At 35.2% G+C, this 16,991-nt stretch overlaps 1 protein-coding gene across 5 annotated transcripts in view; it reads left to right on the top strand.

Moving 5' to 3' along the window:
* Nucleotides 1-16,991, top strand: part of ZNF148 (zinc finger protein 148) — a 147,768-nt gene that overhangs the window by 77,658 nt on the left and 53,119 nt on the right. For all 5 annotated transcript variants that reach the window (XM_007985531.3, XM_007985532.3, XM_073009797.1 and 2 more), the window contains one exon: nucleotides 14,840-14,965. In XM_007985531.3, coding sequence (XP_007983722.1) covers nucleotides 14,840-14,965 — 126 coding nt within the window. The remainder of the gene's footprint in view (nucleotides 1-14,839; nucleotides 14,966-16,991) is intronic.

Below are 16,991 nucleotides of genomic sequence, written 5' to 3'. Positions count from 1 at the left end.
TGGGAATGTTGTATCAATGGAATCCTACAGGATGTGACCTTTTGGACTTGACTGTCTTTTCACTCAACATAATGCTCTTGAGAGTCATCCAGGTTGTTGCATATATCAGTAATTTGTTACTGTTTGTTTTATAGTAGTGTTGCATAGCATCGATGTACCACAGTTTACCATTCACTTATCGAGTTTAGTTGTTTCCAGGTTTTGGTTATTAAAAATAAAGCTGGTGTTAACATTTGCATGCAGGTTTTTCTGTGAATATAGGTGTTCATACCTCTAGAATAAATACCCTACCATACCGCTATCACCCAGATATAGTCACTCATAAATTTTGGCGTATGTGCTTTATGCTTTTTTGATAATCGTGCCATACATGAGATGGTATTGCTTTTTGTGTAGTCTTTTCACTTAACAGTATATTTTGAACTTTTTTCAACTCTGTATTCTTCTAAAACAACTTCAGTGTCTGCTTGATAATTCCATTTTTATGGTAACCCATAATTCATTCCTTATATTCCCAATAGATAATGATAAATTTGAGTCCATTCTGAAAATGAATCAATGAAAAGCTGTATTATGCCATATACCAGATGGGCAGAATTTGCAAAGTGTTTGCATAACATTGGTTTGTAGTAGAACATAAGAGACATGAGAAATTCTATCCCTTACTTCTTACTTATGGTGATAAGGTTGGGGGGTAAAGGTAAAGGGCAGGTCTGGGTTTCATTAATGTACTTTCTTTCTCCTTTTTTCTTTTTTTTTTGAGACAGGGTCTTGTTCTGTCACCCAGGCGGGAGTGCAATGGCATGATCATGGCTCATGGCAGACTTGATCTCTTTGGCTCAAGTGATCCTCTCACCGTTGCCTCCAAAGTAGCTGGCACCACAGTTGTGTGCTACCTTGCCTGGCTAATGTTTAAAATTTTTTTCAGAGATGGGATCTCAGTATGTTGTCCAGGCTGCTCTTGAACTCCTGGGCTCAAGCCATCCTCCCACCTTGGCCTCCCAAAGTGCTGGGATTACTGGTGTGAGCCACCACAACTGGCCATGAATGTACTTTTTCTTTCTTTCTTTCTTTCTTTTTTTTTTTTTTTTTGAGGCAGAGTCTTGCTCTGTCACCCAGGCTGGAGTGCAGTGGTATGGTCTCGGTTCAGTGCAGCCTCCACCTCCTGGGTTCAAGCATTTCTCCCTGCCTCAGCCTCCCAAGTAGCTAGGATTACAGATGCCCGCCACCATGCCTGGCTAATTTTTGTATTTTTAGTAGAGACAGGGTTTCCCCATGTTGGCTAGGCTGGTCTTGAACTCCTGACCTCAGGTGATCCACCCACCTCGGCCTCCCAAAGTGCTGGGATTATAGGTGTGAGCCACTGCACCTGGCCGAATATACATTTTTGAATTGAAGAGAGAAATTGATCTAGAATAATATGATCCAGGTCCCCAAAACTGTAGAAACTTCACAGTCCTTTACTCAAGTGTTTTTGTAGATTGTGCTAAAGCCTTTTAAAAATTGATACTGAACATGTTAATGATTTTCTTCTTTGATTTGCTCATTCATGTGGAAGGTACAGATAACTTTATATTTAACTTTTTTTGGTCAGTTCAAAGCAAAAAATTGAGTTTTTAGTTTTTTAAAATTGTTTAAGTTCTGTAGCTTATGTAAACTCGCTAGTGTCTGGTGACATTTGAAATATAAGTCATCATTTGTGATAACTACCAATTTTCAGGATTTATTTTGGCTCTCTAAGTCAGTCACTCAGATTTAGCTCAATGGCACTATGTTTTCAACAGCAAAGTATAGGCCAGCTGTTTCTTATTTTAATAAACTTTACTAATAGTGATGGGGTCTTGCTGTGTTGCCCAGGCTGGTCTCAAACTCCTGGCCTGAAAGCAGTCCTGCTGGGATTACAGGCATGAGCTACTATGCCTTGCCTCGGCCAACTTTTGAACATCTACATCTTTCTCATTAGAATTTTGTTTTTAATACTTTAAATATTTAAATTAGATTTTAATAAAATTAATTTTTCAGTTCCTTGGTCACACTAGTCACATTTCAGGTTGTCAGTAGTCACATGTAGCTAATGGCTTCTGTATTAGATAGTGTAGATAAAGAATATTTTCATTATTTCAGAATATTTTATTAGATAGCACTATATTAGAAAGCCTCTCAACTCAGAAACAAAATTTTATTTCAGCAATTAAAAAAATTATTTGTCCTATCCATTTTACACTTATCAGACCCATTCAGGAGGATTTAGCAAATCATAAATTTTTATGGTCTTTATTTTTTCAGTTTGGTGGCAAGCATGTTAACAGGAAGGACTATGTTCTGTATTAGCAAAATAGGGCAAATTGTAATTCACAGTGATGTATGCGACATTCATCTTCTAGAAAACTATTGCTTTGTATCACTTGAGTGAAAGGATTTTATAAAGTAGGAACTATCTAAAAAATCATGCTCTAGTCACATAATGATGTAATAAAATATGAAATATTTCAGGCATGTATATAATTCCTTAAAAAATGCTTCAGCATTCGTGTAGCATTGTTAGTCATGAATTTTTGTGCTATAAAGCGGCATGTATAAAATTGCAGGCATACTGTTATGCATTTTTGTGTTTATGATTAATTCATTTAATGGCCTAGGAAACTCAAAATATATTTGGCCGTTGGTGTAAGACCTCTGTTTTGGTTTTTAGTTTTAGATTTCCTTAAATCCTATTACTAGTTTAGGGAGGAGGGTATAGATAATTCTCCCAAATATTTCATGCTCCAGTCAATAAAAACTTAATATATAGATGCTAGGGATTGGTGACTTTTTTCTTCCTATTGGAAAAAAGGAATTATTTTACCCATTTCAGTGGCTTTGTGGTATTTATTATTTTTGACAAATATTTTGTGCTTTGCTTTAATTGAGGAATTGCATTGCGTTTATTGGTGATGAATGATCTTTCAGAATCATTCTGGGGGATGACAAATCAGTTTGCCTTTGTATTTGTTGGCTTTAATAGCCATTTATAGAATATGTTTCTTCCCCTCTCTGGCTAACTTCCAACTTGTTATTTATTACATAATGTACTTTTTCGAAGTCTTTTATAAGTTATACGCAATTCTTAACTACCATTGCATTTCTTTTAAAGTTTATTTGAGGGATTCAGTAGTAGTTTTGTTTTAAGGAGAATAGATGGTAACTAACTTCAACTCTAGTTTTTTCACAAGATTTTACTCTCATACCACATGGCTCTTTAAAAAAGTGTATTATCTACCAGCAATCATTATTTGGGCAGAAAGCATGTACTGAGTACTGTTCCTTTCCTGGTGAGAGTCATGTTTATTGCTTATTAATGATTTCAACTCAACAGGCAAGTAGATGAATCAGATTGTCTCTTCCAGTAGATTGTTTTAGGGAGTTGACCCAACATGGTCTATTTTTCAGTATCCTCATTTGCTCTTAAGGTTGTTTGACCCAGTTTATATCTTTTTTTTCCCCCTTAAGTGGACATAAATTGTTGGTAGAAGATTTCTTTATAGATGACTTTATTATTTTTATTTTTAAATTTTTTATAGAGATGGAAACTTGCTAGGTTGCCCAGACTGGCCTTGAACTCCTGGCTTCAAGCCAGCCTTTTGCCTCAGCCTCTCAAAGTGTTGGGATTATAGGTGTAAGCCACCACAGCTGGTTTCTAGCTGACTTTAATAACATAACCAGTCTCCTAACACTCTTAATATAATTCTCTCTGACCTTTGAGGTCTAATTGCTTCATCTGGAATTGTGAGACAGTGGTACTGAAGGAGAGTTATGCTCTTAGACTAGTAGTACAGTACACAAATTGGAAATCATTTAGGACAGGGTATGTAGAGTCAGCCTAGCTACATTAGTTTCAGAGAGGTCTACTTTGGTGTTTTTATATTTGTATTTTATTATAAAAGGACTACATTGTCATTGTAAAAATTAAAACAAGGTAGAAGAAATAATAAAGTGAAAAGTAAAAATTTCCTTGTTTCCGATGTCTGTCTACTACTCTAATTCCAAAGAAATAGCTACTAATATTGATACCTTTCTGGAAGTTTTACATTTATAAAGAAACATATTGTGTGCATACATTTTTGTCTATATAATACATTTTGGATATATAATACATATATTTGACTGGGCGCAGTGGCTCACACCTGTAATCCCAGCACTTTGGGAGGCTGAGGTGGGTGGATCACGAAGTCAGGAGATCGAGACCATCCTGGCTAACACGGTGAAACCTTGTCTCTACTAAAAAAAAAAAAAAAAAAAAAATTGGCCGGGCGTGGTGGCACGCACCTGTGGTCCCAGCTACTTGGGAGGCTGAGGCAGGAGAATGGCATGAACCCGGGAGGCGGAACTTGCAGTGAGCTGAGATTGCGCCACTGCACTCCAGCCTGGGCAACAGAGCGAGACTCTGTCTCAAAAAAAAAAAAAAAAAAAAAAGCATATTTAATATAAATATACAATATTTTGTTTTACATAAATTGGATAATGCTGTTTGTGTGCATTTGAAATTTACGTTATTCATTTAATGACACATCTTGTGGAGATTTCCATGTTATTGCATATAAAACTGCCCTATTTTAATGAGTGATTAAAGGATATGCCATAATTTATTTAATCACACTCCTCTGTTGATTGACATTTGTTATTACTGGGTTTGTTTGAGTGAAATAATTGGAAAGGAGCATGTGTGTGTGTGTGCGTGCACGCACATTTATAACATTGCTCTAGGTATATGTCTTTTTATTGAAATGTAACATTTATACAGAAAAGTGCACAAATCATAAAAGTACATCTTGGTTACATTTCTCTGAAGTGAACATCTCATGTAACCACTATCAAGATCAAGATATAGAATCCCTTTTGGTCACAGCACTCCTCTAGTTCCTAAAGACTACTACTACCCCAACACTTTTGTCATAGTCTATTAGTTTTACCTGACTTTGAAATAAGCAGAATCATAGGCACTATATACTGAGTATCTGGTTTCTTTATTTTCATTGTTTATGAGATATACCCATGTTATTGCATGTAATTTCTGTATAATCATCAGTTGAATGAATTTCATTTATTCTAGTCTAATAGGCATTTAAATTGTTTCTAAATGTTTGGTATTAAGTGCTGCTGTGAATATTCTTGGATGTCACTTGTATGTGTATGTATTCATTTCTGTTGGTTATATACTTAGAATTGAATTTACTGGATATGCGTATGTTCAGCTTTAGTACATACTGACAAGTTGTTTAAATTGGTTTTGCCAATTTATAATGATTGCTCTATATCCTTGCTATTTGATCTTGTCAGTCCTTTTTAAGTTTAGCCGTTTTGGTGGTATGATAGTGGAATTGCAATATGGCTTAATGTTTCATTTCACTGATAACTAATGAAATTGAATGTCTTTTCATGTTTATTAACAATTTGAATATTATTTTTTAGTAAGGTAGATGTTCATCTTTTGCCTAATTTTCTATTAGATTGTTTCTTTCTCTTACAGATTTGTAGTAGTTTTTTATCCACTGGTTGGATGTATGTATTGTAATTATCATTTCTGACTCTGGCTGGTCTTTTTGCTTTTTTGATAAACAGGAGTTAATAAGGTTCAATTTATTGTATAAGTCTTTTCCTTTTGATATTTTTCGTGTCCCTCTTAAGAAATTTTTGCCTGTCCCAACATTGTGAAGGTATTTTCCTTTTTTAACTTCTGGAGGCTTTATGGTTTTCTGTTCCCATTTAGATCAGTAATCCACTGGGAATTGATTTTTGCTGGTGATGTGAAGTGTGGAGATTAAGATTTATTTGATAGCTCTGGTTTCTTTCTCAAACTTACTCATAGAGATTTTCTTTCACTTTACTTTGCTGGGTTAATGTTTCAGTTTTTAGAACAACTTAGTATATTAAGATAATAATATGTTTTTAAATTAATGGTAGGGATTTGTACTAGGACTGGATTTCATTTCTTTTTAAGGTTGAAAAATGTAAAAATTTTAAAACTATAAAGAGAATAAGAATTGTTATAATCTTACTACTCTAGGATAACTTCTCTTAACATTCCATTGCTAGCATTTTAATGTTTCTTTTTTGTTTTTCTATGTAGGTAGTTGTGTGTTTGCATAAAATTTGCTCTATTTATATTTGTGTTTGTATAAAATTGTGAAAAGGTATTTATCTACATGCCTATTTATATTTATTACTTTAACTTACACCATGAGCATTTCATCTTGGTCATTAAAAGTCAGATTTCTAATATTTGTATAATGCCATATAGCTGCATTATAACTTATCTCACTATATCTTTATTATTGGGTATTAGACATTTGCACCCTTTTCTTACTGTTGTAAATAATATTGTGGTGTTATATATGTGCTTTTTTGTCATGTGAAAGCATTTCTTCAGTATAAGTCTCTTAAGACTTTTATTGTATATTGGCCAGATTGTAGTCTACAAAAGATGACCAATTTAGTTTCCCTTTAGTAGTATATGAGAGTCCCAACTTAGTATCATTATAAATAATCTAAAGAAGGAAATATGAAGTATAATTTCTAGATTTGTATATTGTATTTAGGAAGAACAGCAACAACTGGACTTTGTCCTGGGTGGAAGGTAGAAAAGAAAACTAAAAAATAGCATTGGCTGGGCATGGTGGCTCACGCCTGTAATCGCAACACTTTGGGAGGCCAAGGTGGGCGGATCTCTTGAGGCCAGGAGTTTGAGACCAGCTTGGCCAACATGGCGAACCCTGTCTCTACTGAAAATACAAAATTAGTTGGGCGTGGTGGTATATGTCTGTAGTCTCAGCTACTCGAAAGGCTGAGGCATGAGAATTGCTTGAACCTGGGAGGTGGAGGTTGCAGTGAGGTGAGATTGCACCACTGCACTCCAGTCTGGGTGATAGAGTGAGACACTGTCTTTAAAAAAAAAAAAAAATAGAATCTTTAGATAGGATACTGGGATAATATATTGAAAGGCAGGGAATTTAGAAGGAGGATCTAACGTGAAAGGAAAGATTATTTTTTAGGCATATTGAGTTTTAGATATCAAGATGTCTAAGTAGAGATATTTTATAGAAATTGCTAATCCTTTGTGTATCCAAGCAGTTACATGCCTATTAATTGTATGATAATAACTATATATATTCATTTAGTGCTTTAAGGTTTTCAAGGTGCTTTTCATGTAATCTCATTTGATTTTCTGATGTAAGATGGATTTTATTACTACTACCAATTAACAGATGAGTTTATTATGATACTAAGAGGCATCAATAACTATTTCATAGTGCTCTGTACTGTAGTTAGTACTTTACAGAGTTATCTTATTTAACTCTGTAAAAATCCTATGAGATTTTCCCCTGTAGGTTACAGGTGAGCAAAGTTCGGCATGATTCAGTTTTAGTTGTTCAGTGTCACACACAGTTAGTATTACTATTTGAAACTGGATTTTATTTCTTTGAATTCCCAAGCCTGTGCTTTTCTTGTTTTGCCATACTACCTCTAGAAGCCAGGTTCACCTATCTAGTAATTGGAAGAGATAGTTTTGAAACCCAAGTCTTCTGTTTCATCTAAATATTCTTGGCATTTTGTCTTTTTTTTTTTTTGAGACAGAGTCTCACTCTGTCGCCCAGGCTGGAGTGCCGTGGCACGATCCCAGCTCACTGCAATCCCTGCCGCCCAGGTTCAAGCGATTCTCCTTCCTCAGCCTCCCAAGCAGCTAGGATTATAGGTGTCTGCCACTGCGCTCAGCTAATTTTCGTAATTTTAGTAGAGGTGGGGTTTCACCATCTTGGCCAGCTGGTCTTGAATTCCTCACCTGGTGATCTACCCACCTCGGCCTGCCAAAGTGCTGGGATTACAGGCATGAGCCTCCGTGCCTGGCCTTTTTTTTTTTTTTTTTTAACATTTTGTTTTCCTTTAGTAATAATCACTACGTGTTCTAAAACCACTAGAAGTTTTTTTCTTATTTTGGAAGCAACCAAACTATAGTTCATATATGGAAAAATACAGTATGTTTGTATAAAAAGCATTTTTAAATAAGTTTGAATAACTTAGATTTATTGAAAAGCAGTCCTGGACTGAAAGGTATTTGATCTTAAGTCCTAGTTTTACAACTTAATAACTTGGGTAAGACACTTACCTCCCTGAAATTTTAGTTTGTTTATTGGTAACATGAGGATAAGAAAGAGTTCACAGATCACAATCGTTAGGATCTTAGTCACTGGATTCAGAAGACTTTGGTTTAAATTTTGTCTTTCTGTCTTAATTAATGTGCTTTAAGGCAAGTAACTCAACCTTCCTGGGCCTTAGTTTTCTATTTTTTTAATGAAAATTCTTAATATAGTATTACTGTAGGATTCAGTGCGATAGACTATACAGGCTGGAGACCATGTCTTCCCTGTGTATTGTATTTATGTCTTCAGCACTTAGGACAGTGCATGGCACATAGTAAATGTCTGATAAATCTTAGTTTATGCTGAGGAGGCAGAATCACAAACTCATAAAAAATGCCATGTAAATGTTGAGTATTTTCGTAGTTAGAAAAATCAGAGTCTAGTTTAACTTTTCATTTTGAAATAATTTTATACTTAAAGTTGCAGAAATAGAGTTTGCATAAACCTTTCACCCAGCTTCCCCTAATGTTAAAACTTATGCAACCGTATGGTACAGTTTTCAAGACCAGAAATTTACCATTGGTGAAATACTATTAAACTGCAGACCTTGTTTGAATTTTATGTTTCCCTCCAAATGCCCTTTTTCTGTTTGAGGATTCAATTCAGGACCCACCTTTCATTGAGGTATCCTGTTTTTTTAGCCACCTCCAATGTGTTTCAGTTGAACGCAGACTTTTCTTCGTCTTTTGTGACCTTTATACTTTGATGATGATTGGTCAGTTGTCTTGTAGGCTGTTTCTTAATTTGAGCTTCTCTGGTGTTTTCTCATGGTTAGATTGATGCTCTGCACTTTTGACATCCCCACAGAAGTGATGTTGTGTCCCCCTCAGTGCATCCTGTCAGGGGCACATAATGTGGATAGGTCTTAAAACTGGTGATAGTAACCTTGATCCTTCTTTACTGTGATTATCTGCTGGGTTTCCCCACTGTAAAGTTACTATTTTTTTCTTTCTAATTGACAGATACCTTGGAGGAGATACTTTGAGACCGTTTAAATATCCTGTTTCTCAAAATTTTGCCCACTAACTTTAGCATCTATTGGTGGGGACCTTGCCTGTGATGGTTATTACCATGATGTTTACCTAATTGTGATTTTTGTCTTTTCTTCATTCCTTCTATATTGATGTTCCTTGTAGCTGTCCCATTTCCTCCATTTATTTGTTGTTTTTACTATTTCATTTTGTATCTGTGGATATTCATTTTATTCTGTGGTTTATAATCCAGTACTGTTGTTCCTTACCTTCTTGCTCGGATCACTCCATCTTTGGCCATTAGGAGCTCTTTTAGTCTGGGTCTTATGTCCTTTTGACATCCTCTGATCAGTTTTTGAACACTTTAGCTTCTGACATTATGATCTTCTAAAGTAATCTTATATTTTTCCCTGACTCAGCTCTGGGCTCAGCCACTCCTCAGAGGACTCTGGTTCTTTTTTATTTGGATAATGGCATTTAGAAACCAAGTTCTGGGTGCTAGGTGTATTGGGTGTCGTTGCTTTTTAGTGACGTCAGCAAACAAGCTAGGAAATACATGTATGTCTACTAAGCCACACATGCACACAATATCTATAGTAATTTCTTTATATTGGTGGGGCCCAGGCATCTGTATTAAAAGAGGTTGAGTGTAGGAGAGAAAGGGATTGTATAGTTAAGATATATCTAGATTAGCAGCTCTCAAATATTCTGGTCTTAGGGTCCCTTTATACTCTTAAAAATTGCTGAGGACTCCTGAGAGCTTTTGCTTATGTTGGTTATATGTATCAGTATTTACCATATTCAAAATTAAAGTTGAGAAATTTAGAGTTTTACGTATTAATTTGTCACAATAAAACTCACTACATATTAGCATGTAACATTTGTAAATAAAAAATAACTGTTTTCCAAAACAAAAAATTTAGTGAGAAGAGGGAAATTGTTTTACATTTTTTGATATCTCTTTATTATCTGGCTTAATATAACTGGATATGACGCATATCTTTGGTGACATATATTCAGTCTGTGGTGATATCACATTTTAATTAGCCTCTGTAAAATGCCACTGTATACTTTTGACAGAAAGAGAGTTTTAAAAATCTGATACTATTGTGAAAGTAGTTTTGATGTCATGAATGACCTAAAAGGGTATAAGGGACCTTCAGGAGTCCCCACACTATGCTGACTGTTTTTTTGCAAGTTCTAAAACATCTCTTGATTACCCTGACCTTTTTCTCATTTTCAGTCTTTCCTTTTTTATTCTCCCGACTTTAAACATAAAAAGTTAAGAACCACTGATGTAAGTTTACTGAAACTGTTACAAAATACAGGCACATATTACTGGAAGGATGGATCCAGAAGAACCCCTATGAAGAAAAGGAGAGAACTTAAATTAGGTGATTTTATGGAACTTGGAAGACTAGAATTTCCAAGTAGGATAGGGATGGTCAGCACTGATTCAGGTAAGGTAACTTGATTTGATCAGTTCATCTAGTTCATCTTTAATTATATAAACTGTAAGATGGTGATCTAGTAACCAGAATTTACATTTATAGTGAGAAATGTAATAGGTATATAGACCAGAATGTTTGTTTCCAACTGTGGCTCTCTGAACCTTTTCGAAATCAAAGGATAGCTATGGACTTTGGCCTGACAAATGTAGCTCTTTTCCAAATTTTGCATGCAGTCATGGATCAGGCAAACGGGACAGGTATAGTTCATGATTCACATAGGCCTGTCCATCAGTGTACTGCTTCACCTCCCTGTCCTGTTCTGTGGCTTTGTGAGCTTAGAATTTGAAGTCTTCCTGCTGTCTGGTTACATCAAACTGTTCTTGCAGTTCTGTGCTGGAAATATACATGCAAATTAAAACTTAATCTTAAATTTCTCCTTTTCTGGACTCCATGAATACCCCCATATTGCTGACATTCTTTAGACAGTACATTTACAGTACCATTAATTGTGTCTTACCTTTCCTTTTATATTTAAACCTGTTATACTTTCAGTCACCTTGATTCAACTTGGGTGTTGCCTAGGCAGTATTTTGAACAGGTTCCTTCTAGTGATAGTTAAACACATCTTTTTTTATATGGCTGTGTGTACTACTTTTACTCTCAGAACAACCATTTCTCTAAATTTGGGCACAATTATTTTATCTCTATGCTGACTACAGATTATTCTTTCAAAATGCTTGGCCAAAAGAAGGAAGATAGTAGCTGGAAAAATTTTGGTCCACAAGAACTTATAGGGGAAATTTCAGTGTGCTTTTAAGAAGAGAAGAAGTAGCCAGTAGTGTCAGGGAGACTATAAAATAGACAGTGAAACAGCAGAGCTGTGGAAATGGGTGGGAATGGAATCAGTAGTAGAGTAGAGGAGAAAACAGGAAGACCACCTTGATTTTACTCCAGTGGGTTGGGAGATGAGTGAGAACATCAAAATTTGAAATTGAAAATTGATAAGAACATGTGACTCTAGAAATGGAGAGGAGTGATGGTAAGGTCATATCCTTCTGCCAAGTACCTTAGGTCTTTTCTGTAAAGTAGATCATGTAGAATTTTGAAAGTTGAGCTGGGGAGCTGATAATGGATACTATAGGCAACAGTCTGTTGCCAATTCCTTACTGAGGAAATGATAACGAAATAGTTTTATATTAATTTATTTGTAGAAGAATACATTGGGAGATGATAATGCTCTAAGTCAGTGAGGTTGTATGGTTAATTGGAGGGAAGTGGATGTCACTGGGTGTGGGTGCAGGATGTTGGGAATAAAGAGAAGGAAGAGTCTAAAATGATTCCAAGGAGTCAGTCATCTTGTTTGGAAGGTGGGGAGAGAGGGTAGACCAAAATTTGCAACTGTAGTGAAATACTTATTCATCATATTATGTCTGGCAACATTATTTTAGTTAATTTATATTTGTTATATCACTTATTGAGACTAGATGAAGTTGAGAAGAGTAGCAAATTTGCAAGAAAAAATTAAAACAGGAGATATATGTGATAAACTTGCAGCTGTCATCATCTGTTGTTTTGTCCCTAAAGTCTGATGCAGTTGTTTCACATTGTCTTTATTTCTCCCTTTGAATTTCTACCCTTATTCTCTGTTCCGTTCAGTTTGAGTATGACATGTGCTGTCTGTATTAGGTGTTTTTTGTTGTTGTTGTTTTTTGTTTTTTGGGTTTTTTTTTGGTAATGCATCAGAACTCTGCATCTACATTTTAAGACCTTTGAAAAGGAAATCTCATATTTAGAATGTAGTATCTAGAATGTATGTAGAATGGCACTTTGCACGTATTACAATCTCAGTAAATGTTTTTGTTATAGTATTTTAGCCTGACATAGCAGGCACTTAATAGCCATTGAATGAGAAAATGAATGACAGCTGTTATAAGAAATACCAATAAAGAGTATCTTTAAAATATCAAGACAGTATACATGTACACTAAATAGTTAAATATAAAAGTAAGACTTTATTTTGGGGTGAGAAATAAGTCTTGATAAAGCAAGTCATTCTGGAGTTGAGTTAATGATTAGAATCAAAGGAAGGATATTTTCAGTATAGGGAGGACTCTTTATATTTAAAGTCAGGAGAATAAAGAGGGAAAGATTGAAAATGAGAAATAGGGTAATTAAGAGATGTTTTAGAACTTGCAAGAAAGAACTAGCATAGGGAGTGGCAAGAGGAGAGGAAGCATGACACTATAGATCTCTACTTCTGTCTTAACTTGGGGAAGAAGTTAGATGAGTATAGAAGGGAGATGTGAAAAGGAAATCATGTCTGGTAGCTTCTGTAGTTTCAAAGTGGGAAGCCCAGAGGGAGATTGGCTCAGTGGATGAGCAGGGGCCTTAGAGTTTTAGGATAAATGTCTGCGTTTAGGCATATCTGAAGAAGGGCAGGTAGGGTGGTGGTGGGTGGTGGTGGTGGTGGCATTTCTGGACTGGTAATAAGAACAGCATTGAAATTCAGGCCTGCAAATAGGCATGAGGGTACTAATGGGACTAGGTGAAAATCATAGTATTCATATAATCACTTTCCATATATGTGGAAATAACAGGTTCAGATATATGTATTAATCTGTTTTACTGTTTGCATGTAAAGACTCTTCTTTGGTTTGTGAATGGCAGTTAACAGCAGAACTTATTTATGAATTTATCTTACACTCTTGACACTTGCTAAAAAGAGTTCCTCTTTTTTATTGCCGCATGCTACATTTCCATGGTTTATTTGGAATTTACACACTGACAGAAATGTTTGCACTACTTTTTGGTACTCTTTCAAAATAGGGCAGAAAAATTCCACAGCTGCTTACATAGTCTGTCATCTTTTCTTGTCTCATACTCATTCCCAGTAATTGTTTTTCAGTAAATATCACTTCAGAGGTGATAAGAGGTCTGTATTCCCAAGTCTTGTAGGTGGTGATTTTACCATCCTATTTCATATTCAAAATAATTGATACCAACAAAGTCAGAAGAGTGGTCACTGCACCCTTCTGTAACTTGGTAGAATTACTAGCTAAATAAATCATCATTTACATCATGTTTTTGTGCCAAGGTTCTTGATTTGTGATTCTCCCATGGCCTGCATTTCAGGAATCCATGAGAACTTCCACTTTTTATTTGGTCAGTCTGAGATTCCTGGCTTGGGTTGCATTTTTCTTATGAACCATTTTCTTCTACACAGCTGTTTTCCACCTTTACACTGTGAATCTGTAAGATGTTGATCATCTTTTGCATCATGCTTTTAGTATGGTTATTGAAAATGTAGCCATTAGCATATTGTTCTTACTGAATTATTCTCAAGGATCTTTAGTGTATTTTATAGCCTGAGTTGAAAGTTTATTAGTTTTAAGGTTCTTGTTTAACTTCAAGGATAGATTGAAAATGTAGCAGTGAGGAGGGGATGACTGAACACCATCAAATCTGATGAGAAGTGACGACAGTACCGTTAGTGATCTTAGAACCTTGGTTTTTCTTTTCTTTCTTTAAGGACAAGTAGCTCTGAGAATTGAGATCTGAAAATTGAAGAACATTGTTGAAATCTTAATTTTTCTTCTAGTATTTCTCTATTATGTGGTTAGTATCATGTCTTGTACAGTGTAGCGGCCTAAAATTATACTTGCTTCTGTAAATACATATTTGGTGATGGTTTGTTGTAGAGCCCAGGAAAGTACTGGCTAAGATCTTGAGTCATATGACAAAAATGTTGAGCATGAAGATGAATAGATTTTCATTGTTAATTTGTCCTTCATTTGATAAATTATCTTTTAGAATTGTGTGTGGTTTACTTGATATTTTATAAATACAGAGCCCATTCAGTATTATGATTTTTGGAACTTAACCTTTTTTGTGTGCTTTTAAGTATCAGTTTCCTTAAATGTGGGAATGAAATTGATGTTACGATTTCCTGACTTCTGCTTGGTCTTATGATCATGTTTTCCCAGGACGTCTTTAATCTTTTTTCTCAGGTAGATTTAAAAAAAAAATTGTTTATCCCTCAATTTATGTACTCTCAATTCTTATTACTCACTGCCTATTGATGAATTCTATAGCACAGTATTTAGTTAGCACACACACACATAGATCATCATTCTGGGAGCACTTACCTATATGTGGGTTTAGCAAAGGATTAAACATAAAATGGCCTTTTGTCACAATGAACTTTTTATATGTGTCTAAAATTGGCTTTTCTTTTTTTAAACAGATAAGTGTAAAGCAGGAAATTACTTTTACTGATGTATCTGAGCAACTGATGAGAGACAAAAAACAAATCAGAGAGCCAGTAGACTTACAGAAAAAGAAGAAGCGGAAACAACGTTCTCCCGCAAAAGTAAGACAATATATTAAGGTGGTAATCATAAGCTCTTAATTCCAACTGTTGGTTAATTCTATAGGCAAGAACCTGGCTGGACCCTAAGGCAGATGTAAAAGTCTTGTGTGGTTTAGTAGGAAGGGGTGCATGCCTGCATGGAGGTGGTGGGCCTTGCTTTCAGTTTTTCTGCTTCTCTTTCACCATGTTCCTGACTTGTCTAAAAATGAACTTTTCTTTTTCCATATCTCTAACAGATGGCATGCATTGCCCTTTCTTCTCATTTGTGTTAGTTTTCTATATCTTTATATGAAGGTTTCAGGAAAATGTAATACCAGTTATTCATCAGCAAAAGGTATAGGATCCCTGTTAATAGGATGTAAACTTCATGAGGGCAGGGACTTCATTTTGTTCACAGCTGTATCCTAAGAGCCTGGAATAGGAGACATAATAGATCTTCAATAAATATTTTATGGGTTAATGAATGGGTTAGTAAATCAACAAGTAACCCAGGCTGGAGTGCAGTGGCATGGTCATGGCTCACTGCAGCCTTAGTCTCCCAGTCCCAAGGGATCCTCCAGCCTCAGCTTCCTGAGTAGCTGGGACCACAGGCATGTGCCACCATGCCTGGCTAATTTTTGAATTTCTTACAGAAATGGGGTCTTCCTATGTTGACCAGGGTAGTCTCCAACTCCTGGTCTCAAGCAGTCCTCCCACCTCAACCTCCCAAAGTACTGGGATTACAGGCATGAGCCACCACTCCTGGCCTGCTTTTTTCTCTTTAGTATAATGATAGCTGAATGTATGCAGCATTTTTGGTATTCCTAGAAATTCTCTGAACTCTCTGCAGTATATTTGCATTTTTATAGTTAAGTCTTATTTTTTTCTTCCCTCATGTGGTGAGAAAGTCCTTTTAAAAAAGATCATACTGTAATAGATTTTTTTGATGGCTTTGTAAAAATTTGTGTTTTGAAATTATAATCATCATTATTATTTATGTTTTTTATACTTTTGGACTTACTGGAGTATTGGAGCCAGCTCGAGCTGGCTTGCAAGATTTCATTTGCAAACTAGTTGCCAAAACGATTCGTAGCTTATAATTAGCTATGGTGGGAATATTTACACCACAGAAATCAGCAAATGCTTCTCTACCCCCTGATTCCTTAGCTGGTGGTTAAATATTCAGCATACCACTATTTGGGGGCTATATAAGTATGCCTGCGATAGCAAATTTTGAAAAACATAGAGATGTATGTAACCCATAGTTACATTTCCTTGAGATAACTACTTGGATTTTCTGCCATATTCCCTTTCTATCTTTTTTCAAATATGTGCAGATAGATATGTAGGTATAATATAGATTTAATTAGCTGATTTTTAACACTTAAAGTGTATGTAAGCAATTTTTGTGCTTTAAATTTTTAATGTTTTTTGTAATCATTTTATTAGCTACATAATCTATTTTTTGATAGATCATGTTATATTTAATTATTGCTTTATTGGACATTATTATGTTGTTTGAAAGTTGTAGTCCTTTTGTTTCTGTTTTAAATCATGCTGCACTTAAAATGTTTGAGTATGTATCTTTGTGCACTATTGATCAAAGGGTGTGAACTTTTAGAAAGATTTCTTGATAATGTTACTCTTTTCAGAAATGTTATACCAGTTACATTTCTACCTGCAGTGAACCTGAGGTGTATCTGTCTGCATTCTCACTGGTCTTGAGTGACTTTGCTTAAGATGGGAGCCTCATTATAGTTTAAATTTGAATTTCTTTAGTTTCTGGTCACACTAAACTTCTAAAATTTTTTTTGGCATTTTATATTTCATGTTTTGTGAAATTCTCCCTTCTTTTCTTCCCTCTCCCTCCACTTCTTTTCTTGGGGTTTTAATGTTTTTCTCAGTAATTTATATCATTTTTGGGGGTTCTTTACATTAATGAACAAATCAAGTTCTTCAAATATAGAATGATACCAGGTTTTGTGTACAAAATTATTTCTAAAATCATTTGTGATAGTGATTGATTGTTACTTTGGTTTCATTGCTG

Source organism: Chlorocebus sabaeus, chromosome 22 (assembly GCF_047675955.1).
Source record: "Chlorocebus sabaeus isolate Y175 chromosome 22, mChlSab1.0.hap1, whole genome shotgun sequence".
Taxonomy (NCBI): domain Eukaryota; kingdom Metazoa; phylum Chordata; class Mammalia; order Primates; family Cercopithecidae; genus Chlorocebus; species Chlorocebus sabaeus.
This window is presented reverse-complemented; position numbering and strand designations above follow the sequence as displayed.